This window comes from Magnolia sinica, chromosome 14, assembly GCF_029962835.1.
Source record: "Magnolia sinica isolate HGM2019 chromosome 14, MsV1, whole genome shotgun sequence".
NCBI lineage: Eukaryota > Viridiplantae > Streptophyta > Magnoliopsida > Magnoliales > Magnoliaceae > Magnolia > Magnolia sinica.
Window position 1 is genome coordinate 72,677,160 of NC_080586.1, and position 24,084 is coordinate 72,701,243.

Consider the following 24,084-nt stretch of genomic DNA (forward strand, 5'->3'; position numbering starts at 1 on the left):
TAAAGTGAAGAAAAAGTAAATTCAGGTATGGGATTCAGGAAGCATTGGTTTTAAACATGGTATTAAAAAACAGTTATGTGACGAGTGATAATTGTTATGAAAAAAAATGTCTGTGTCAGGCCGCTACAGAGCCAATACACTTCCTTTCTTGAAAAAAAAAAAAAGACCGTTACAAGGCCATAGCGGTCATTACGGCCCTTAACATAACAGCCATAAGGCTGGCCATTATGGTAAACTTCACCATATCTTGTCCAAGCGAGTTGGAAACTAGCGAAGGGTTATGCCGTGTAGTGATAGTGCAGAGTGACTCTGTTACCCAAGGTTGCTGACGTTGTGAGAGAGGTGTTGCATCCAGCCAGAAGACACCTTAAAAGGTGACAATAGCAGATTAGATGCCCCAATGGGCTCTTTCATAAATTTCTCCATCCCCTGTAATTGGCATTGAACAGGATGAGTAGCAAATAAGGTAAAGGCAATTATGTCATTATTAGTGATGACATACAAATTATCGTAGGTGAGGGGATTGCCGAGCCACTCATCAGCTGTATGCTTGTTTCTTCACGATCGAACTCGGGAACTCTTGGTAATGCCCGTGGTATGTAGATTTAGATTTGCCAATCCAATCTGTTTGCGTTTCTATTGGGTACTAGAGGTGTGTTTAAGTTGTAACAACAGTCAATCTAGGTGTGGTCCCTGTATTAAGAAATTGGGGTTTCATGCTTATTCTCTCAGTTGTGTCGTCACTTTTGGCTTTGGTTTTAAGCAAAGATGGAAGACTAGTCCTAGTCTTTGTATGTTGTACTGTTTCTAGCTTTGTTCTGAAGGTTGTTGAAGCCTTCGGCCCTTTCTTTCAATTTTTAATAAACATTCTCATTATCCATCAAAAAAACAAGCAATCCTGGGAGGCATATAAGGAGATGGACAAAGAAGATCCTAAGCAACATCACTTATTTGAATTTCGGCGAGCGTTGGAAATTTTGGAGGAACTGGAAAAAAGTGAAATAGGTTCGCCAAGCTTTAACTAGTGTTGGGAAAATGGTTGGTTTTTCTTTATGTGAAGATGAAGAGGACTTTGATGTGTTGCTCGAATTTGTAGAGGAAAGAGATGCAGAAACATCAAACTTTAGGCACTCTCCTCAAAGTATACATATAAAGGTATGTGTGTACTCATGGGTCTCGATTCTTTGGTTAATTATGAAAAGCATGGAGGGGGAATAAGAAAATGGCACTCAAGAGGGGGAAATCAAGGGAAGGGATAACAACAGGCTCAAAGAAAGATGTTGGTTTGGAATGTGCAATGGTTAAGACATCTAGATAATAGGATGCAAATTAAAGACATGAGATTATCAGAAGGCTCAGGTGGTAGCTTACAGGAAACCAAGCTTCAGAATCCAGAAATTTCTCTTCTTAGATTTGTCTGGGTGAAATCTATTTTGGAGTGCCATTCTAAGTTTGGTAGGAGCTTCTCACAACATAGTTGTCAGGTGGTGATCAGACAATACTTTTTTGTGTCGATTTTGTTTTCAGTTCTGCGGTAACTTTAAATAGGTCTTCATGACCTTATAACCATGGTCAAAGGGCATAGTTCTGGTGGAGCTTAACAAGGTAGTTTTGGAAACATGAAAATCATTGGAAATCAAATTAGTTTCCATGAATATGGTGATTTTGGTAGCTGTATTGTAAAAAGTAGCTGCGGAAATTGATCGTCAATATTATACATTTCCTCGGAAAATGAGTAGGGGTGTTCGGTTAAGAAGATCTTAAATGTTGATATGAAAACTCCCATGGAAATAAGTTAATGTGGGAAACAATAGAAATGTTGAAAGGTCAACAATTAATATACATTATTTGTTTTGTAAGTTGATTTCCATGGAAAGTTCAAATGGTCAATGGTTAATAATTAGCGGCATCTCACGTTATCGTGGAAATGCCCATGGATTAGCTTTTTGAGAAGAAATCAATTTATTGATTTTCTGAGAGTTAAACTTAGTAAATTAGATTGTGGAAGATATGGAGAAGAAGAAAACAGAGAAGAGGAGAATATTTTTTTGAATCTCTCTCCCTCTACTAGCTTTTATTTGTAGATCATTTGTTGCAATTGATAATCCCAATCAAAGGTACTACCAAATCTTAAAAGATACTACCAATCAAAGATTTTACCAAGTACCAAATTCTAAAAGGTACACATCAATATATGTTGCATTACAGAGCATGAAGATACTGTTCACTCTCACATGTGTTCCCTCACACGTACTCACAAGTATGTGTACTTTAACACCGAGGAAAAGTGTAATAGTGACGGTCAGTTTCTACAACTACATTTTACAAAGCAAATAATGAAAAAAACATCACCTCTGTGGAAACTAATTTGGTTTCCAGCAATTTCCACGTTCCCAAACGCGCCCTAAACTGATTTCTTTTCAAAAAGCTAATCCATGGGCATTTCTAGGATAATGTGAGACACCTCTCTTTTTTAATCCTTGATTCTTTAACATTTCTATGGAAATGAATTTATAAAACAAATAATGTTATACTGACTATTGACCTTTCAACATTTCCACTATTTTCCATGTTGACCATTTTCTAGGGGGCTTTTATGTCCACATTTGGGATTCACCTTACCCAAACATGCACTAAGCTAGATGTTGAAACAAAAGTGCATGAGGAGGAAATCAAATGGTGTCAAAGACCTAGAGCAACCTAGCTGAAGTAAAGAGATGAAAACACCAAGTTTTTTCATGGGTTTGAGAATGCAAGAAAAAGAAAAAATAAGATCCAGGGCCCATCAATTGATGGAAGAAGGGTGGCAGATTAATGTTTTATTTTACTTGCAGTAATAGGTTGAGAATCTTTGGTTGTTGACATGGCATGGGGTGATTGACCCTAGTCATGAAAGGGATTCCTTGGTGAATGAGTAAACAAGAGTAGGAAAATCTCGCATAGGATTAATTAATCTCTTGAAGGACACACGGCAAAAACTACTACTAGGACTTTAAAAATTAGATGGCGGAAGCCCTTAGAAAGGGTCCATGTAGGTTGTGGTAGTAGCTTGGATGTAGTCAAGGGACACCTTTTTAAGGAGCAATGACGCTCTTGCTAAGGTAGACTTAGAGCTGGGCATGTCTGACCCGATTCGGTGGATCCGACCTGATCAGACCCTATCTGATCCGTTCTGAACCGAACTGAATTGACGGCCTGGATCGGTGCGGATCGAGTAGGGCCATTCAGATCCGACAATTTTTCGGATCGAGATCGGGTCGTGGTCAATTCGGACCGATCCGATTTGAAAACCCGATTTGAATGGATCCGATCCGACTCGATCTGGAGTGATTCTTATCAGTACTTCTACTATTTCCTATGGTATGGTCCACTTGAGCTTTGGATATGCATCAATTTTGGGTTCAACCACTAAAATGATCTAGAAAAACGAATGGATGGCGTAGATAAACTACATGCATTCATGGTAGGCCCCAACAGAGTTTACTCAGTATGAATTGACTGGTGTACCACACACCGGCTATATAATATAGCCGCTGTAGCTTGTAGGTACGTGTCGTGCGAAGACGGGTATTGAGTCCTCCCAGTCCCATCCCATTCCATCAGCGTTAGGACACCAGTGAAAGACAATTCGCATGCTTCTACTAGTTTTGAAGTACTCTGATGCTAGTTTTGCATTATTTAAAAAGTGATGGTGATTCATCTCATATCATGTGGCATTGATGCACAACTATCCCCACCGTCCAAATTGTGGGTCCCATCATATCTATGAAGTCACACCGATCAAGCTATCCTAACCATCCAATTAACATCTATCAAATTGATGGTTGACATTACCTTCGTCTCGAATATTCAATTATGCTCCATCCACAACAGTTTCATTTGGATGGTCTGGATTACCTCACAACGGTGCCATGTGTACAGTTGGATAGTCTAGTTTTGCTAGGTGTACAAGCATGTGCTAGATGCCACATGTGTGCCAGCATGGTACTAAGATCCAATCCGTACATCAGGTAGGTCCAACCTTGTACATGTTTTCACAAAAAAATAAATCTGGAGTGCTCAACTTGAGGGCTCAATATTGGAAACAGGCCAATGGGTTAATTTTCATAGCCAAATCTTTGTTTTGCAATCCGTGGCCCACCTGATGATTGGATCAAGCTGATTCTTAGGCCAGGGCATCAAAATAGCAGTACCTTTTTGATGAATGGACTGGATCTTGGAGTTGTCATGCCATGCTAGCACATATGGGGTGAGCTTTGTTGCACAAGCATGTTCACTTGGCTAAGCTCTGGATAATCACCATCGTTTTTTTAATGGTGTAAAACTAACATGGGTCTAATCTGAGCTATAAATAGCAAGCATCTCATTAGTTTCTTTCCTGCTTTCTATGGTTTGCCTCACCTCCACTGACACTGTAGCCTGTAGCCTTAGCCTGTAGGTACGTGTTGTGCGGATTAGATACTGACAAAGTCAGTAGTGATGTCACCAAGTTTTGTGGACCCCACCATGATGCATGTGTTGTATCCATACCGTCCATCCATTTGGAGAGATTGTTTTATGCCATGAGAAAAATAATGAGATAAATCTAAAGTTCAAGTGGACCCCACCATAGAAAACAGTGGGGACAGTGACATCCACCGTTCAAAACTTCTTAGGTGCCACAGAAGTTTCCGATCAAGCTTATATTTTTGTTTTCACTTCATCTATCTCTATGTTAACTTATGAATAGGTTGGATCTAAAAAATACATCATGGTGGGCCCTATAAATGTTTCAACGGTGGGTGTGACTGATCCCACGGTTTTCTGTGGTGGGTCCACTTGAACTTTAGATCTATCTCATTTTTTTTCTCGTTCCATTAAACCATCTCTACAAATGGTTGGACAGTATGGATACAACACACGCATCATGGTCGGGTCCACAGGGCTTGGTGACGTTAGCAATTTGGTACTAACCTTGTCAGTATCTAATCCGCGCCCACTTGCAATGTAGTTTCATGCATAGCACGTCAACACAGTAACGTGTCGTGCAAAGACGATCGGAGACGTGCCTCGAGCTCCGAGTTGTACGAACGGCTTAAATGAGATCAAGATTACATGGGCCCCACAATGATGTATTTATTATATCCATACCGTTTATCCATTTTTCATGATCATTTTAGAGCATTTGAAAAAAAATGAATCATATCTAAAGCTCAAATGGACCATACCGGAAATAGCAGCGAGGATAATGATTTTCACCGAAAATGAATCCAAACCTTGCTGAATTCGATCCGACTCGGTCTTCCTAACCGAGTCGGACTCAGATCGGATCAAGCCAGTGGTGGTTCGGATCGGTTCGAGTCAGATGACCCGGACTCGGTCTCGGATCAGATCGAGTTTGGGTCAGGCCATATAGATTTCGGACCGAGTCGACTTGGACCCAATCCGCTCCGACTCGGTCCGATGCCCAACTCTAGGTAGACTACTCCACTTCTACCATGTGGCAGAAGCTGCGGCTGTCTGGAGCTTAGTTGGGTTTCAGACCTGCCAAGAATACTCCTTTGGGAGTCTTTGAGCACCGCTTTGTGAGGAGCCTCGCGGGTTCTACCATGTGGTAGAAGCCATATTATTTAGGCACTAGGTTGTAGTGAAGCAAAAGGTGCAAGCCTTTTTAGGCATGTGAGTCTTAACTTTGTCAGGAGTGCATTGTGGCACCATCCGTAATCATGATGAAGGTTGCCCTGTCTTTGTGGCAGAGGTTGTGGCCTCTTCTGTGATTTTTCATTCTCAAACACACACACACACACATGTAGAGTCTTTGAACTCCAATATGGGTCCCACAAAATCTCAAAAAGATAGGGATTGATTCCCCATAAAATCTTAGAATGATAGGGATTGGATCCCATTATTCCAATTAGTAGTACTTCAATCCAAATCAACACAGTAAGACTTGTTCCCATGATGACCCATTGGCTTTGCATAGCTGTGTTCCCCTCATAAGATATCATTTGTGGAAGAAAAACAAACTCATTCAATCTGGGATCTGCGTCAATCAATCTTCAAGCCCCGATCTCATAATGGTGTACATGCATAGAGAGTGATTGGTAATAGGGGCCTACAGCAAGTTCTAGTCTAAGAAGATTGGATCTGGTGGATAGAATGGTGTGGTGATTTGGACATTTTGCTGATATTAAACTTTTCTGATCTTTCCAACTACCATGGAGACCTGTTTTGCAGCTATGAGAGGAGGTGACGAACTGGGGAAGGCAATTTCCCAAGAAGAAAATTGAGGAGGTTGAACAAGTGTTGCGTAAGAGGAATAACAATTTTCCTCCAATTTAGCACATGGGTAACCAAGGAAGAGTAAAAGATCTTCCTCTATCAGCTACATGAGAAGAATCACTCGCTGTAGTCAAGTTCTCTCCAACTCAAGGGAAATGATACATGCTGAGGGCCTACGAATACCCCATAAGCCCTTGAAGGAACATCAAAAGATTGGTTCCATAGGAAGTGTAGTGGCAAACCCCATTCAGAAAGCACATGGATAACTGATGAAGACTTGAAAATGATCATCATTGACTTGTATAAGGTATATAAGGATTACAACCACTTGTTGTAGTCAAGTTTCCAACTCAGGGGAAATGATACATGTCGAGGGCCTACTGTTACTTCACATAAGCCCTTGAAGGAACACCAAAAGATAACCCTCAGGAGCTGTATTGCAGAAAGAGACATGGGGAGTTGATCCTCATAATTTGGAGCATGTCGGCCAACTTGGTTGATGAGGTCATCATGATGCCATCTTCTTGGCAAATGACAATGTGCCGATATCAACATCCTAGTGAAATAGAAGGTTTTTATTTTTTATTTTTTATTTTTTTTATAGAGTTTTTTCCTTCACCTGCACTTTTATGTGCTCGGATACTTGACTTTCGAGGAACTGTGCATCAGAACTCACCTACTTGATTGTCAATTTGTGTCAATATTCCTCCTCACCTCCTCGATCAAAGTCCTGTTGGGTCTTGCCCTCATCATCCTTTGGGCAAAGGTTCCCCTCCTTAATAGGGCTCTCTAGTTTTCGTAGCACATGGTCAAACCATCTCAATCTACTCTCCATTATTTTTTCTTTTCTTAGGGCTATGCTTAGGCCACTTTATGGAAGATCAGCCACTATGGAAGATCTGCTTTGGACAACTTTATTCTTGCATAGTCTTCCTAGACAACCATTTCATCATTTTCATCTCAACAAAGATACGTTGTTCCTCAATCTCTGCCCAACGTTCCTTGTCACAACATGATCTTATAGGCCGATGATGGCTCAGCTCAAGCCATACCCCCTGGAGGGTCATATAATAATCTCCCACAGACCGATCACCTTGTCGAAAGTGAGCAATTTCTCTAGTCAACTGAAACAACTTAGCTATCTTCCTTTTCTGTGAGTATGAGGAAGCAATACTCCTAGATTTCTTTAGTAGTTTCACAGTACATAAATGTCCTAACGCTCGTTTAGTAGACAACAAGTGGAGTGCATAAGCCCAACAGTTACAGGGGTGAGGCCTTACCACACGAGCTTGTAAGTCAAGCACGGAATGAGCCTTGTCCACGAAGCTTCGCTTCCTCATCTTGCTTGCTTCTGGCGAAGCTTCTAGTCTGTAGGCATTCTGGTATGGTAAGAATAATAATTTGAAGGCCGACCACTACATAGGATAGCGAAGCCAAGCCATTAAAAGGTGAGCAGCCCTTATAGCAATATCAAACAGCCTACTTATAGCCCTATTTTTCTTATTTAGGCACTACTAAAATAAATTGACTACAGAAGTACCAAATGCGACCGGTCCATGAGACTGCCTTCTTAACAAAAGGCAAAAGGCCCCCTGTTGCTTTTTGAATAGCCGTCAGGGACCTATGCTATGGGAAAGAAAAATTGGGGTTGTTGTTGGGAGGTCCAATGCTTACGCTTACCTGATTTCTGCCTTCATTGAATGAAGCAACCATGGTATGATCATCATATTCTCAGCCTCCCAATTTGTGTGAGATGGATCCGGAGATGAAGTATCCAAAATATTAGCATCAAGATACCCCAACTTCCATTTCGCTCCAATGAACAAACATTCTGGCTGACTTGGACCATTCAAGATAGTTTTCTCCATCAAATTTCATAGTAGTAATTTGAAACCCAGCGTGTTCCAAAACACCAGATCCAGAGACACCCTTTGAATTTGACATTATACTTGATGAGCTACTTGCAGTAAGAGAAACTTCTTCATTAGACTTACCAGATGTCCATTGCAACCAATCACCACAAAAAAAAAGAAAAAAAGAAAAAAAGAAATAAAAAAGAAAAGAAAAGAAAAAGATCTGTTCTAGAAATCTCGTTCCACTCTAGAAATAGACTCCTATTGTCACAAACACGAATTTTCTATACGCTGTTCTGCCTCAACTATAACACAGCACCAGTGAAGAACAGATCTATGCATAACATAACCAGGGACCATAAAGCATCGTTTATGCTTTTCAACAACCCCAACAGGCCATACAGTCAGATTATGTGAAAAATTCACCAAAAATATGCAAAGCACAAAATTCTACCAAAAATAGTCATAAATCTTCCAAAAGTTCATCATCTGCTAAAAACAGTAAAATATTGTGGTAGTATTGCAATTGTATCACGATAAATTAAAATGGTAAAAATGAGTTTCCACTAGCCAACATATTTCGAAGGTACAAAAGGCTAAAAACAGTAAACTATTGTGGTAGTATTGCAATGGTGTCACGATAAATTAAAATGGTAAAAATGAGTTTCCACTAGTCAACATATTTCGAATGTATGAAAGGCGGAGGAAGAAGAAGAATTGAGAAAACGAAAGAGCATTGCTTGCTAAAAACAGTAAACTACCATGGTAGTATTGCGATAAATTAAAATTATGGCATAATGGTAAAAATGAGCTTCCATTGGCCAACAAATTTAGAATGTACAAAAGGCAGAATTTTAGCAAAAATGGTAGTTACGAGTTTCCACTGGCCAACAAATTCGAATGTACAAATAGCTAGAGTCTGCAGAGCCACATAACCCGAAGGTCAAAGTTTGACAAGTTTGACTTGAATGACTCCACATAAGGTCTAGCTTCCGAAGATTTGACTAAGGGCCTCGTTACGGAGAGAGAAGGTGTGGGGCACTGCCTTTGCCTGAAACTTTGTGCTTCAGGCAAAACCACTCACAAAATAACAATGCAGCAAGCCAGGGTGTAGAAGGGAAATGTTGCAGAATGAAATAAGAATATAGAACTTGTAGTATGCAATAGTTCCCGTAGTGGGTCTTGATTAGAGATCTAAGGGAGGGAAGAAGAACAACAGTCTTCCCCAACTGCTTAGCCAGTTGACACATCTTTGTGGTGTGCTCCCTTTCGCCAATGCATAAGAGAAGACTCTTGAAGCTCTTAAACCTTATTACTCTTTTCTTTCTTCATTATTCTGCCTCTTTCTCTCACAAATGTGTGGTTAAGGGTGATTTTCAGCTATAGATTTGAGGGAGGAAGTGAGAACAACACAGTCTTCATTGATCCGTTTGGCTGGTAGACACGTCCTTGCAGTGTGCTCCTTTTGCCAACACCTAAGGGCCTGCGTGGTTTACCATTTACCAAAGTAATTTCTGGTAAATGAGCAATAATTATTTTACAATGGCAAATTCATGTTAAGCAGCTGTTTTGACGCTTACAGCTTCTCCAAAATCAAGGTGTAGAAGAATGAGTTACATAAAATTTATGGGGACCACTGTTATGTATGTCTCATTGACACTGTCCATCTGTTTTATCAGCTCATTTTAGGGCATGGACCAAAAAATGAGGCAAATCCAAGGTGCATGTGGGCCACACCATAGGGTACAGTGGAAATCGAATGCCTATCATTGAAAACTTTTTGGGGGCCAAAAAAGTTTGGATCAAGATGATATTTATGTTTTTTAGTTCATCCATGTCTTTCTTGCCATATGAACAGGTTGGATGACAAATACACATCACAGTGGGCCCTATATGAATTTCTACTGTTAACAGTGGACATCATTTTCCCCTCTGTTTCCTATGGTGTGGTCCACTTGAGCTTACAATCATTGAGCCCAAAAATGATCTGTTAAAATGGATTGACGGTGTGGATTAGACACATATCATGATGGGATCCACAGATTTTACTAGGCACTAACATCCAATGCAATCTCTCTTATTGTAACGCCCTGAAAATCGGGGGTCGAGCAGAAGTTCAACTCCCGAGTTCCAACACATCACCTATGCAACATGGATAATGATGATTAAATGTTGTCCGTGTTAGTGCACTAAACATGAGTGGGGTTATACCAAATCAGCATATCATACCCCAGAGACAGTTAAATTACGCAACCGGAAGACCATGATAGGTATGTATAAAACATATTAGTGGTGGTGCGTCTCTAGAGTATAATTATGTTCCAGGTTAAACAATTAAATGTATCGTTTCAAAATACAAAATATCAAAATGTGTAGGTCCGTCTACATCATGAAATCCCTATAGCCCCGACGATCAGAATGCGACCTACATGAATCCGCCAGAATACTGCATATACGAGAACTCCTCGTCGTCATAAAAATAAGGCTCCGCTTCATGAGCTGCGCCATCATCTGCAACTAAGACAGAGTCTGGTTGGTGTTTTAAAACACCGTACCAGAGTGGGAGTGAGTTATCAACTCAGTGGAACTATAAGGCAAATGTTAATATGTTATCAATTCAGTCAAGCAGTAATGATAAAGCAGTAAAGCAATCATGTCCTAGATTACTTTTGTTAATGCAAGAATGGTATGTGGTAATGATGCATGCCCTCGCCTACACTTCCTCAGTGACTTCATCTCACGTTCGCTCATGGCATCTTCCCGAAATTTGCGCTTCCTCGCCAAAGCACATGCAGTGCTGTGCATGATCATGATTAGTCAAGTTCTTAATTAGGCATATTCATACAGCAGGATTGGGAAGTTAAGGTACCTCCCTTCATATCATTTACCCAAACATTGATCCATTTAAGGTCGTCAATCCTAGTTAATCATATACGAAGAACAGTTCCAGGTAGCTATGGAGCGGCTCGTCACCTCAGCGCAGGCCTGGTTTATACTCGAGGTCACTATGAAAAAGCTCGTCACCTTAACGTAGTCTTAGAGTATACTCGAGGTCACTACGGGCTCGTCACCTGATCGTAGGCCGACAGCTCGAATACAGTGTCCCATACCACCGTAGTTGGCTCACGAGTTTGTGTTGCTCATGGGACACTACGGGGAGGCTTGTCGTCCCAGCGTACGCCGACAGCTCGACCACGGTGTCCCATACCACCATGCCCGGCTTATGAGTCTTAGCGGATCGAGGTACCAAGGTTAAACGGACCTTTCACTGGTAAGTTTGGTACCTTAGATTCAAGTAATAGCGTCCATACATGGTGAACATACATTGGGCCAATCGGGTTACTTGACAAGCTCGACTGGTACGAGCGTACGTTGACTTGATCGACATGGAGTGCGTAAGCATTCCGCGTGGCCTAACCACTGTCGACAAACAGCATACGACTCGGATTCATCAGGCGTATCCGTTGTGGCTAAGCAGTACGGCCACCGATCGTAAACCATTACCGATTGCCTGGACTACATCGTAGCCCCAATCACACTCCAACCAATAGCATCCACATGTGATATTCCAAGACAGCATGTGACAACCAAATCTAAACATAAATCCCATTCGAGCATTTCAACAAACACATACCACACATGTCATCATACATAGGCATTCATCTGTAAATCACATAGTAGTAAGATAGGTGGCATAAAGGAAACTGTAACTATATATAAGGGAATTGAGAATCCTATCTCAACACCCTCAGTAAGTACATTACATCAAGCATTTTCTCATTCAGGCATTTTATCAAACACTTAGACCACACATATTGCATACAGGTAATAAATTCGTTAAAAACACATACTATAGCTAGTCCTTTCACAAGGAGTAGCCACGTATACAACGATCATGTATTAGCGATCAATAATCATAATAAGCACAAATCATAATTCCATACTCATTCAAACATTTTTACAAACACACTTCAACATACATGGTGTATGTTTGTCATAACATGTATTAGGGCAAATCCTTTCACCAAGGAATTGTCACATATACAACAATCATATATCCATAACGGATAATCATGGTAAACACGAATCCAAATTCCATACCCAACCAAACATTTTTACAAATACTTAGACTACACACTTCAACATACATGGTGTATATTGGTCATAACATGTATTAGGGCAAATCCTTTCACCAAGGAGTTGTCACATATACAACAATCATATATCCACGACGGATAATTATGGCAAGCACGAATCCAAATTCCATACCCATTCAAACATTTTTACAAACACATGAATTACACTATATTCAACATAGTTCATATATATCTGTAAAGCGAGGGAAACATCGTATCTAGCATGAGAAATGGCAACCAAGTCAGTTATAAATCATTAACCGACATTGACAGCCTTGAAAACCATAACCTAAACGTTTATAGTCCGCACCTTTCGTCGGTAAACTCGTAACGGATTCAGTTTGAACACTCTCGCCTTGTAAACTAGACTTTGAATACCTAATCAATAAAATGGGTTAGCTATTTCACTGAACTACGGATTTGGATTCCTAAAACAGGTTAGGGTTAAGGTTTCTTACCCAAGAACGGAATCAGAATCTCCGGTATAGCGACACGGAAGTGGTAGTTACATACGTGGAGTAGTGGGATCGAATCCCAGGAACTATCTCACACTCGCTCTCTCACTTCTCCACTTTCTCCTTCACTTTCTCTCTCTTTTCTCTCTTAGGGTTTAGAATTCGTATGGAATGAGAGAGGGGTGGGTAAAGGCCCTTATATAGGCCCAGAATTGAAGGGAATGGCCCCAAGGCCATGGTATACTTAGGTTATAGCCAAAGAGTGGCCGTTTCCCTGACATTGGATCTAGGTCAGGTTAAGTTTTCGGTCTGATCGGATTTACGGAACGACCGCAGAGGACCACTTTCAGTTCAACGGTCACCGCCACTCGATCAGGGCCACAAGTACATTGACTTGCGTATGAAATTTTCCTTGATCCGAGGGTGTATTTGGGTCAGATTCTGATGGTCTGAAACCTTAGAATTGGCCAACAAGCGAACGACCCAATTTAATTAAATCTGAATACATTTTCTAAAGATATTCGCGTTTCTCACACACTTCGCTCCGAGCTAAAGTTGTGCGTTTCTCGATACTATCTGGACTTGATTTCCGAGATGGTTGTTAAGCCCAGTAAGGCGGTCATATTCGTATAGTCTCGCGGTAATTGGACTTTCGACGTGCGGTACAGGTCCGATACCGAGTTTCGGTGTGCTCCGGAGAGCAACCGAGTTTTGAGATTGATTCTAAGTTTCAGGGTAATGTAGTGTCAACGATTCTACACGTTTTGGGTCTTGCAGTTCGTATTTAGAGTGGTTCAAGCTAATTTCACAGATAATATAGTTTAACACTTGATTAATTTTTGTCTAATTTCTAAAGGATTTGGTGCTGAGCGATTTCTGCCTGAGGTGGAACTCGGGTCTTTGTACGGATTTTTTTCCGAGACGTTACACTTCTCGAGGTATAATTACCTCTATATTTTCTCCCCAATCCAAATGCAAATGAAAGGTAATCATTGCATGTTTACCACCATTTAGTGTCATAAATGGTAAACCAAGCAGGCCCCAAGAGGAGACCCTGACGCTCTTAAATCCTCACTCTACTCCTTAAGTGGGGGCTTTTGTTTTTTTCCAGGAGGGTTCGCCTAGGATGTGAGGGTGTCTCTTATGGATGACTAATGGTGTAGTAGCCAAGGTGTAGAGGTTAATGGTGTAGATGCTGAACTATGGAGGCTAAGGTGTGGAGGCTTGAGGGTTTGGAGAACGTAAGGGAGACAACTAAAGGTGTAGAGAAGTTATAGGGGGAAGGGGGTTTTCAACTTGAGGCCCTTTGGAATGGAGGGAGAAGGCAAGAACATGAGCCATCAAAATATTACAATATTCAGCGTGGGATTAAAATATGAATTAAAAGGAAATCTAAATGCAAATGGGAGCTATTTTGGGAAGGGAAATGCCATAATGACGTCATGCATATCGTGAGAAATGGATGCCTACACTTTTAGCACAATCCATTGTGACACACGTGGGTTGGTATGTGCGAGTTGACATGTGTCGGCAGACATGCGTGGACCCGGGGATTGGATTTCCATGTCCACACCCTTTTCTTGTGGAAGTATTTGGGAGTTGGGCTATTCCTAAGGTTTTGCTTCTTGAGAGGAGAGCAGAGAAGCGGGGCCCTCCGGATCTGGTCTGTTCAAATGGCTTGGACCCTTGTGATAGGTGGGGTCTCTATGGCCATATTATCCTGATTTTTCATGATGAAAGAGCCCAGGTAAAAGAGGAAAGTTGATGTTTGGTGGGCAGCCGATTGTAAATCTTTTCCCAATCTACCAGTTAAAAGCCTACTCCAACTTGCTGGGATATGCTGATGATATTTTGCTGATATTCCATTTTTAAAAAATACCAGAAAAATATTTCTGGTATATGTTGGCATGTTTCTTCATGGTAATCACTCCCATGAGGATTGTCTTTGGGTACTTGTTAGGTTTTGGCATGTGGATATTTTTGGAACCCTGTACATTAATGCCACATTTGTCCCTTTTCACAGCATTTAAAACTGCGGTGGTCTACAGATGCAAGCAATATAAATAAGTAATGGCACTGTGGCTGATGAATTTGCAGGAATCTACTTAATCACTACGGAAAGAACATTGGTTTAGATTCAAAAAGGGTTCCTGGAAACACTGCTGTTAGTCGATATGCAGAGGCATTGGCTAAAGCTTGGAATGAGTACAATAACGGCAGGTTGGAGAGTACAAAGAATGACTTGTTTCTTCTCATGTTATATCTGCCTCTGTGATTCACGCTAACTTAGTTGTTTGTGCAGTGCTGTAGTTATGGTTGTTGTTCAACCTGAGGAGCGAAACATGTATGACCAACACTGGCTTTGTGCGGAATTGAAGGAGAGATATCCTTGTATTTGACGCCTGATACGTTTCTAAAAGAGAAACTCTGGTATGAGTCTTTTCCTTGCAGATCTATTAAGAAGAATTGTTGACCGTGATGCACTAGGACTTGTACGGTGTCCTGATGCTCAGCACAGATAGGTTGGGCCATGGCTTGGTGACCAGGATCTTTAATCTGATGGATCCATACGGGTTAGGATTCAATATTCTCCCAAAATCTTTGAGAAAGATTCTAGCCTTCAAAATGTGGCCTGCTAATACTGGTTCAGAAAACAAAACAGCAGTGGTCTTGAAGAAAGGCCAAAGATTGGATGGCCTGGATCCCCTCATCTAGAGGATTTTTCAGGAGAATCCACCATCCTTAGCTTGTCCCATCAGTTTAGTGTCCGGATCACTGAACCATGGGCCACATCTGTATGGATTTGGCGCATCAGCATGCATGTCTGTTTGTTTTCATCGAACCATCAAAATGCCACTGAGGTCATTTACCAAATTGCAGGACTTCCCGGAAGTGCCGCTTTGCTTCTCGTATGTTTTTATTTTGTCGTCAATTAAAATGAAGCCAGATGCATGCACTACAGTATTTTGGCTGCTAGTTTTGGGAGACAAAAATCTTTCAACAATGCCTCCCCTTCAGCTTTGAAAATAAAAGAGATAACCTGTTTCATTGACAATTCTAAAAGCTTATCACAGACCGTTCATTTTTACACAGCCATCAAGCCTGCTTTCATGTGTCAGTAAATTTCTTGTGGTCTTAGTCCAAATTTATTTATCTCGCTTTCCAAGTATTATTTATCTTCAAAATATCCCGATATAGCACCGAAAGCACTGTAAAATGCTGCACTATTGTTGTGCCGGCTTTGGTCCTCTGCTGCTTTAAAGCATTCTGAATTCTTTTATTTCAGCATACTGCAGTATTTACCATCTTGTTGGCATCCTTAATCAAATTTATGTTCTTTTTGTCTCTTGGGTGTTCTTTTGATGGTTGTCCCTATTAATCCTTCATGTCATGCATTAGTCAGAGCAAGAATGTTTAGGTGTGTTGTTTAATAATCAGTGTTACTTTGTTGTTTCCACCACTGTGTACAAAAAATTCCCAAAGATAATCTCCTTAACTTTATAATACGCATGGTGTGAAAAGCATTCGGAGAACTTTGGCGGAAATAGACATAGAGGGGAAGGTTCTCCCCGATGGAGCACTCCAAGTGTAAGGAACTTCTTAATTTTGCTTTTTAAGAATTGAGTTGGCCTATATTTTCATCAGTGTCTAGTTCAATGATTGGTTTCTACTCAATATTCATGTCTATGCTTTCTGATATTCCTAATTTTGACAATTGAAAGTTGTATCCATGCAGAGGCAAACATGTGGTTTCAGTCGTCTATTTCAGAGCTGGGTATTCCCCAACTGATTATCCCTCAGAATCTGTGTGTGATTCCCCTTCTCTAGTCCTTTTTTTTTTTTCCTCTACACATCTATCGCTGTCTTTGAGGCCTGATAAAATATAGTGACAGTCTTGTTTTAGTTCAGCATGATATCATTAGAGGAATGCTACTATGGTGCACATGCATTATGGAGTTCCATGAAGTAGACTCTAAAAACTAATTATTGTACATGTTGCACTTGTGTGCAATGATCAGGTATGTTAATTTGGTGCACCACCTTGTGGATGGGCCATATTAGAAGAAACAAGGAAAGCTGTAGCATTTGGAGGATCAGTCCTTGACAGTAACTCAAAGCTGAGCAGCCGTCATAATCAACAGGAGAAATCAGAACAATTGAGTAGTGAGACATGTCCAATCATTATGATATTTTTCCTGAAGGCCAACGACATGGTGGTCCACCAGGCCAACAGTCTTGATCACCATACATGTTTTCGGTCTATACATTGTGGATGGGACTTAATATGACATACACACATCATCATAGCATTTCTCATTATCATTATTCATCATTTTGGTTTTCATCACGCTCATATGCTTTTATTAACTAGGAATGGACAGCAAGGCTACTAATCGAGCAGTCCTCTGCTATAAAATGTCCGTCTATTTCCTACCATTTGGTGGGCACGAAGAAGATCCAGCAAGAGCTGGCAAAGCCCAATGTACTTGAAAGGTAACAAGTTTGCTTTTTTCAGGATTATTCCATATATCCTTTTGTTCAGTTCATTTCTTGAAATTTGTAGTTATATGCAAGTATCTTAGAAGCCTTTTCTTCAAACTGGGAAGGTTGAAATCATAGAGATAAGGCTGTTACAACTCACAACTGGCTTGGCTTTGGGTTGACTTGCGACCAGATGTTGAACTAGTTGGGTTGGTCCTGTTGGGCTGAACCTATACAAGATTTTGATTTTGCTTGGCCACGTCTCAGTCCATTGACCGCCCTACATTGGAGAGAGATGGTTCTGAACTTGTATACTGGATCCATATAGAAGATGAATCAGTTGAGTTTTGGATTTCTAGTAAACTAGTCATTATTTGTTGAATCGAGAAGTCTCGCACTAGCCATTTGTGATGCGACCCTGTGATGAGAACTAAGCACCACAACGGTCCCATCTATGATTGTGTCAGTATGACACTGTCAGCTTGGTAGTCTTTATTCCATAATTCAATTCCAAAGGCAACTTAGAAATAAGAGGAGGAATTATATTGTCCCTGACTGTGGATATGTACACTGTCCTCAGGCCCTTGGTGTGAGTGGGGCGGATGGTTCAATAATCTAGACCACTGTCTGATGGACCCCACCATTGACAGACCATGTGTGAGAAACTATCTCCCAGTTTGGAAGATCCCAATAATCCTTTTTTTTTTCTCTTTCTCAGTTGAATATAGAATGCTGCACATTTTCTCTCAACTGTTTGTGTAGACAGCTGATCAATGGGGATATTTTGGTGCATGATCCTTCCACAGTGGTGCCATCAGATCAGTGGTCTGGATCATGTATTGCGCATCCCACTTGTACAAACTGAGGGCCTGGGGATGATATGATTCCTCTTAAAAATGACAATGAAAGGCTAATATTACTCCCTGGATCATTTTGAACAAATTCAATTTCATCCTTTAAACAGTTATCGTAGCATGTTCTTTCTCTTAGGCATCTGCTTTCATTTTATTCTTGGTTTTTTTATTTTTTATTTTATAAATGTATTTATTTCAGTTATCCATATCATGTTGGTCCCTTTCTTAGTGACTCTACCATATCTTTATGCGCCACCTTGGTCATTTTCTTAGTGACCATACCATATCTTTTATGTGCTTCCTGTAGCTAGCTAGCGTGTGTGTGTGTTTGTTTTCATGTTCACCACTGAATTCTGTGCTTGTGTGTGTGTTTGTTTTCGTGTTCACCACTGAATTCTGTGCTTGACATGTGACCAGGTTCCTTGAAAATAAGGATGACATTGAAAAACTGCGGAAATGTTTTGCGGGTCTATGGAGTTTGGTGGACAATTCGAATATTGTGCAGGATGCTATGGAAAGACCTGAACTATTTGTTCTCAAACCCCAAAGAGAAGGAGGAGGTTCAGATGTCTCTCAAACTCTTCCACTCCTTATCCCTCCTTTTTGTTTCACAAATCTCTAAAAGTGGCCCGTCATCCATCTTCAGGGAATAACATATATGGAGACAGTGTAAGGGAAACCTTAGTCCGGTTGCAGAAGGAAGGGAGCGACGGACTTGCTGCTTACATTCTGATGCAAAGGATATTCCCCACAGCTTCTCATGCGTATCTGGTCCGAGATGGCATTTGTCATCAAGACCAAGCGATATCAGAACTTGGGATATATGGTGCTTATCTAAGGTTTTAATACTTGGAACCCTAGCATGGTTACTTGAAAGTGTAGGATTTTGAAATCCTATTCTGCCCTCATGTGCTAGTGTTGTGTGCATGTGCGAGATTGACACTGTTCATCAGGTCGACCTCACTGCCTACTTTGCGTGGTCCAAAAGTCAGGTTGCTTGGGTCATCAGGTGTCACATACATATTAGTCAAATGTGGATTTTTAGTCAAATCCCTTTTAACCTTCTTTTTTGGCACACGTGTCCCACATGACGACTGCTTTGACCCACTTTTCAGACCATTGCACATGCCTGATGAACGGGTTGTCTGAATCTTGCACATGTGCCCCAATGCAACAAGTGTGCCAATGCAACAAGTGTGCTGTGGTATTCAGAATCTTATTCTTCCCAGCGGCAATTGCATTTCTATAAATCTCATTAAATTCCACTTTTCAAGCTCTCACTTGTTGAATAAATACCATTTGATAGTACATTGCTGCAATTTGATGTGATGGGTTGGTGCCTGTAGGAACAAAGGGAAGGTGGTTATGAATGATCAATGCGGTTACCTGATGCGGACTAAGGTTTCTTCATCGAATGAAGGTGGGGTTGCTGCCGGATTCGCAGTATTGGATAGTATTTATCTGACTTGATCAAATTGAGTTGGTGAAGTTAAGGTACAGTTGGTTTATGAAATTTGGAGTTCATTGCTAACTGGTTTCTAGAGGTTTGTGAAGCCCATATGCATGTATACCCATGCCCATCTACATGCCAACAGGAGAAAATATGGCATGTGTGCAAGACCTGAGCTATCCACATCAGGTGGGGTGACACTGTAGGAATTGTAGCCCAAAACTTAGGCAGGTCAATTCATCAGTAATGTGCAGTGTAGAAACCTTTTTCCCCCCATAGCTGTTCTTTTGTTTTGTACTCTGGCTTGATGAGTAAACTGGGCTGACTTTTGGGCTAGGGAATCGAAAGTGGGTCCACTTGATGGACGGATCTGATCTCTCCCCATTCATATTGGCACACATGCTTCTATGTAGATCGGCTAGACAAGTGGGTTAACAAACCCCCTGCTTTCTTTGGTAGTGCTATTCGCTTCAGAAGCTGAAATGACCTGAATGTATTTGTTATGAAATTTTGATGAGATTATGCTTGTGGAAGATTCTGTTGATAAGACATTGGTTAAGCCCACATGCATGTGGATCCTGCCCGCCTACACACGAGCACATGCGCCAATATGGCACACCTATACGAAATCTGAGCTGTCCATTAGTTGCGTCACACTCATCAGCTTGTCTAACGAACAAATCAGGCTCTTTTACTCCAGTGTACAGAAATGGATGGCTAGAAGACTGTCCTTTAGCTTTCCATTTGCTTTATACAGTGTAGCCCATCTAAGCAAAACAGCCTGGTTTTTAGGCTAGAAGATCTAAATAGTTTGGCCCATCTGATGGAAAGCTTGCATCTTGTAAGCACCATACTGCATGTGTGATTGCACAGGCTCCACGTGCATGTGGAACACCAAACCTCTATCGATAATACAGAAAATGATACAGACTTTTTTATTTTTATTTTTTGGCTAGGGGTTGAAATGAGATTCACACCAGTGGAATGTGGACCAGTCTTCTACAAAGCAAGCTTTATTCTTGTGATGCTACTACATCGGGTGCTGCAGGTTTCAACGGACAGCTTTTATTTGGCGGTAAAATACCGGATAATCCCCACTGTTTTCAAATATAATAAGATGGATATTTGGAATAAAATAAGAGCATTTTTTGGTCATTTAGGGGTTGGAAAAACCCCATTTTGTGAAAGTTCTGCTGAGGCTACTCACAAGAGTAGGATTCTCTAGTGATACTGACGTGGATATCTGTGCCAGATCTGTCCATTCATCTGGTCATTTGCGTGGTAACCTGAAAATCAAGCAAAAGGATCTAGTAGCTCAAAAAAGAATGGTGTGCTCAAAGATGATTGAGGGTTTTCTCTGCCACCTGCATGTATGGTTTCTGGGCCACTTATTAGTTGGGTCTCTCCCCAAACGCACCCACCCGGGTAAATCTCTTCACAAGCTGGGACCCAAATTGAATTTGAATGGTTTCTTTCTTTGAACCATCCATTTTCTCATACAAATGTGGCCTACCTGATGGGTGGCCATAGAATGCCACAGTGGTATGTGTCGCATTGAAAACCCTTGATTTATTTCTCACTAGATCTTCATTTCTCAACAGAATAATAACTGATTCAGCAATCTTACGCCAGTAGCAGAATCCATGAGCTGGATTGAAAATTGAAGGTGAGAGCATTGATAAAGATCTTTGGGTACTTTCATCTAATTTCATTTCACATTCATTCTTCTTTTGTCAAAGGCATTTTTCCTAGAATGGATTTATGGAACTTCTCATCTTATATGTATCCAGAGCCAAGATGATAAAACAGCAATGCATACATGTTCACAAGTAGAGGTTTGCTACGAGTCCTAGGGTTTAATTTAGGACACATGCCCTTGAACTTGGGATCATGGTTCTTTGATCCATACCATTTATATGATGGGCTTCAGTGGATGGGGACCCCAAGAAAAAAATAAAGGAAAAACTCCCCGATTGGAACATTTCTACCCTTTGATCATTTAATTCCTTTTCATTGAATATGGATTGTCTCCTTAATCATTGTTTTGTGGGCCATTGATTTAAATTTTAGGTTCTTCCAATCTCGAAGATATTTACTAGCTGCCATTAGTGTGTATATCTGATTTTTGGTCTGTATTGTAATCATGGTACATTATGTCTGTTGGATGGGTTGGATGTTAGACATACGACGTGGGCCCCACAATTCTTGATGTAGTTTCTCCCCTTGAAGAGCGCCACTTGGGAATTTAGGTTCCTTGAGGCATCGTAAAATCCAAATTCCTAAGTTCTGCAGTAAAAATCCCAATTTCTATAACATAGCAAACAAACATGACAAAATGCTCAGTCACATTTTTTTTTAAAAAAAAAAATTAAAAAAAAATTTAAAAATAATAAAAAGCAATGAATCCCACAAATATCTGAAAGTAAAATCATGGGAACATAATAATCGGATCGGTCAATCACAATATCAAATTGGCCTGCTATCAAATTAATTTTATCTGCACTTAATCTACTATTATGATTATTATACACATGGATGCAATCAGCAGGCTCGAATGGCTGGCAAATATTTTTTTCTTTTTTCCCCTTTTTTTGGCCTTTCATCGTGGCTTCCAAACCAAACTGACCAACACCAAAAACCTATTGAAAAGAAAAACACATATGCCTCCATTCATGTTCAGTGACAATTTCATGAGCCTAGCAAAACCCATTGTCCTCTTTTCCTTCCCTCGTAGCTCTTATAACCTGAGAAACAAACCCATGAAAGGCTCTCTCTGTCTCTCAAGCAATTTCAATTCAATGGAATTGCCTCAAACGCCCAATTTCAATCTTGCTCCTCTTAAATCAATCCCCCCCTTTCCCCTTTCTTGGAAACTCCTCTCTTTTCTCTCTCTTCTCATCCTTCCAAGCGGGGCGACAAAGGACGGTAGAGATCATATGGGGCCCATAGGTGGTCCACATTGCATGGTTTCCTAGAGTCCAACCTCAACCATGGCTTCCCTTTTCCACTCCAATGTAGGAGACTGATTGTGCCTGGGTGAAGTCTCCTACACCTGCCTTCAATGTTATCCCCACCCAAGCCATGTTGGTTCCATCTATGATCTACAGCTTTTATATTCCCAGCCAACACAAGCAAGAAAGGAGGCAAAGACCCCAACTGATATATCCTCTTATGCTTTTGCACCCCCATCCAATCTTCAACCTTCTTTGTATAACCTCCTTCTCTCCATTTATCAACATCCATGATCATGACCCCTGTATTGAAATAACATGGCTTCCTACCTTCAAATGTTCCTGCCAAAACCGGATCAAGCCAGAATGCATCAGTGAAGTACTTTGTAAAGTTTGCATGGCAATACTCTGGTGCACCCACAACCTTCCCATCAAGGTCTACCTCCCATAGCTTCCTGATGTCGTCCACCACGACGATGTCTGAATCCAGGTAGATGATGCGGCCCACATCGGCAGGGATGAGGTCCGCAAGGTAGATGCGTGCATAGTTCAACGGCTGGTCCAGCGCGAGGCGAATTGACTTGGATATCTTCCCCTTGACGCGGCTCGAGTCGAAGCGGTACACCTTGAAGTTGAGGTACGGGAAGGTGGAAATGATGCTGGACAAGAGGACCGGCTCGAACCGTGCGGAGAGGAAGTGGAATGCGACATTCTCGGGGCACGATGTGTGCTGGAGGATCGACAGGACGGCGGCCATGGTCCCCCTGAGGTAGTTGGCATCGAGGGTCATGGAGATGTGGATGAGGTTGGAGGTTGGTGGGCCACACTCATCGGCATTACGGTATGCCGGGGCCTCCCGGAAGGTGGGCACATTGGGTGATGGCTTCTTGATGAGGTTGAAATGGACGGTGGGTGCAGCGGCGGCCCATTGGAGGAATAGGAGGAAGGACAGGAGGCCAAGGAGTTGAAGGGGGGAGGGGCTCCAAGTGGCCATCCTGCCTTTTTCCTAAGTTGGGCTGGTAGAAGATTTGAGAGCTCAGACAAGGGAAGGAAAATCAGCCATTAGAGGCTGATTTAGAGAAGGTTTTGGAGAGGTTGGAAATGGTTGATAAAAGGGGATACAGGTGGGTGGGTTTGTGAGGAAGGGAAGAAAGGTCGGAGGTGTTTGTGTGTGGCAAATGCCATGTGGAAAATCACTATTTTCCTCCATTTTTTCAATTTCCTTTATATATATATATATATATATATATTATTTTTATTTTTCCTCATTTGAAATTTCTACGATGGGTTATGATGCTCGTTGAATTAGAACCATTGATTATTTTCTTTTGAATAGTCCATTTCATGGGGTGATAATTGGATTATTAGGATCATCTAATCAGTGTGAATTTTGGACTACGGTCTGTCCAAGGTGGGGCCGATGATTCCAATGGTCTGGATTGAAGTATGATAACCGTGTGGCAAGCGCAGAGTCTAGGCCATTTGGGTGAGATTTTTATTTTTATTTTATTTCAATTTCTACATTTTCGTCAATTCCGAGTCGCGGGGAATTTCCTACATGAATGGGAAGGTCGTTTGGAGTGCCTGGATTTTTGAAAAACGGTTAGCGCCTGAAAAGCTTGGGATTCCAACGGGAAGTTTA

The 24,084-nt window shown here is 41.2% G+C and overlaps 2 protein-coding genes and 1 long non-coding RNA gene across 5 annotated transcripts in view; 2 read left to right on the top strand and 1 right to left on the bottom strand.

The window, feature by feature from the left end:
• The window catches only part of LOC131226159 (glutathione synthetase, chloroplastic), a 43,373-nt gene extending 21,901 nt beyond the window's left edge, over positions 1-21,472 (top strand). For 2 of the 3 annotated variants that reach the window (XM_058221881.1, XM_058221882.1), the window contains 9 exons: positions 14,803-14,925; positions 15,008-15,088; positions 16,213-16,293; positions 16,442-16,511; positions 17,078-17,199; positions 18,459-18,601; positions 18,688-18,880; positions 19,388-19,535; positions 20,448-20,646. In XM_058221881.1, the coding sequence (XP_058077864.1) occupies positions 14,803-14,925; positions 15,008-15,088; positions 16,213-16,293; positions 16,442-16,511; positions 17,078-17,199; positions 18,459-18,601; positions 18,688-18,880; positions 19,388-19,511 (937 nt within the window). In that variant the 3' untranslated portion in view covers positions 19,512-19,535; positions 20,448-20,646. Of the gene's footprint in view, positions 1-14,802; positions 14,926-15,007; positions 15,089-16,212; positions 16,294-16,441; positions 16,512-17,077; positions 17,200-18,458; positions 18,602-18,687; positions 18,881-19,387; positions 19,536-20,447; positions 20,647-21,092 lie in introns of those variants that run through there. The other variant, XR_009161662.1, reaches the window with a different exon arrangement.
• On the top strand, positions 266-8,334 carry LOC131226162 (uncharacterized). The gene is made up of 2 exons (XR_009161663.1): positions 266-3,101; positions 5,457-8,334. It is a non-coding gene; the product is annotated as an uncharacterized LOC131226162 (long non-coding RNA).
• An 873-nt stretch (positions 21,473-22,345) lies between the features above and the next one.
• Positions 22,346-23,447, bottom strand: LOC131226161 (probable galacturonosyltransferase-like 4). Its single transcript, XM_058221883.1, has one exon. It carries the CDS (start codon positions 23,434-23,436, stop codon positions 22,387-22,389), a length of 1,050 nt encoding a protein of 349 aa, XP_058077866.1. The 5' UTR covers positions 23,437-23,447; the 3' UTR covers positions 22,346-22,386.
• Between the last annotated feature and the right edge of the window lie 637 nt (positions 23,448-24,084).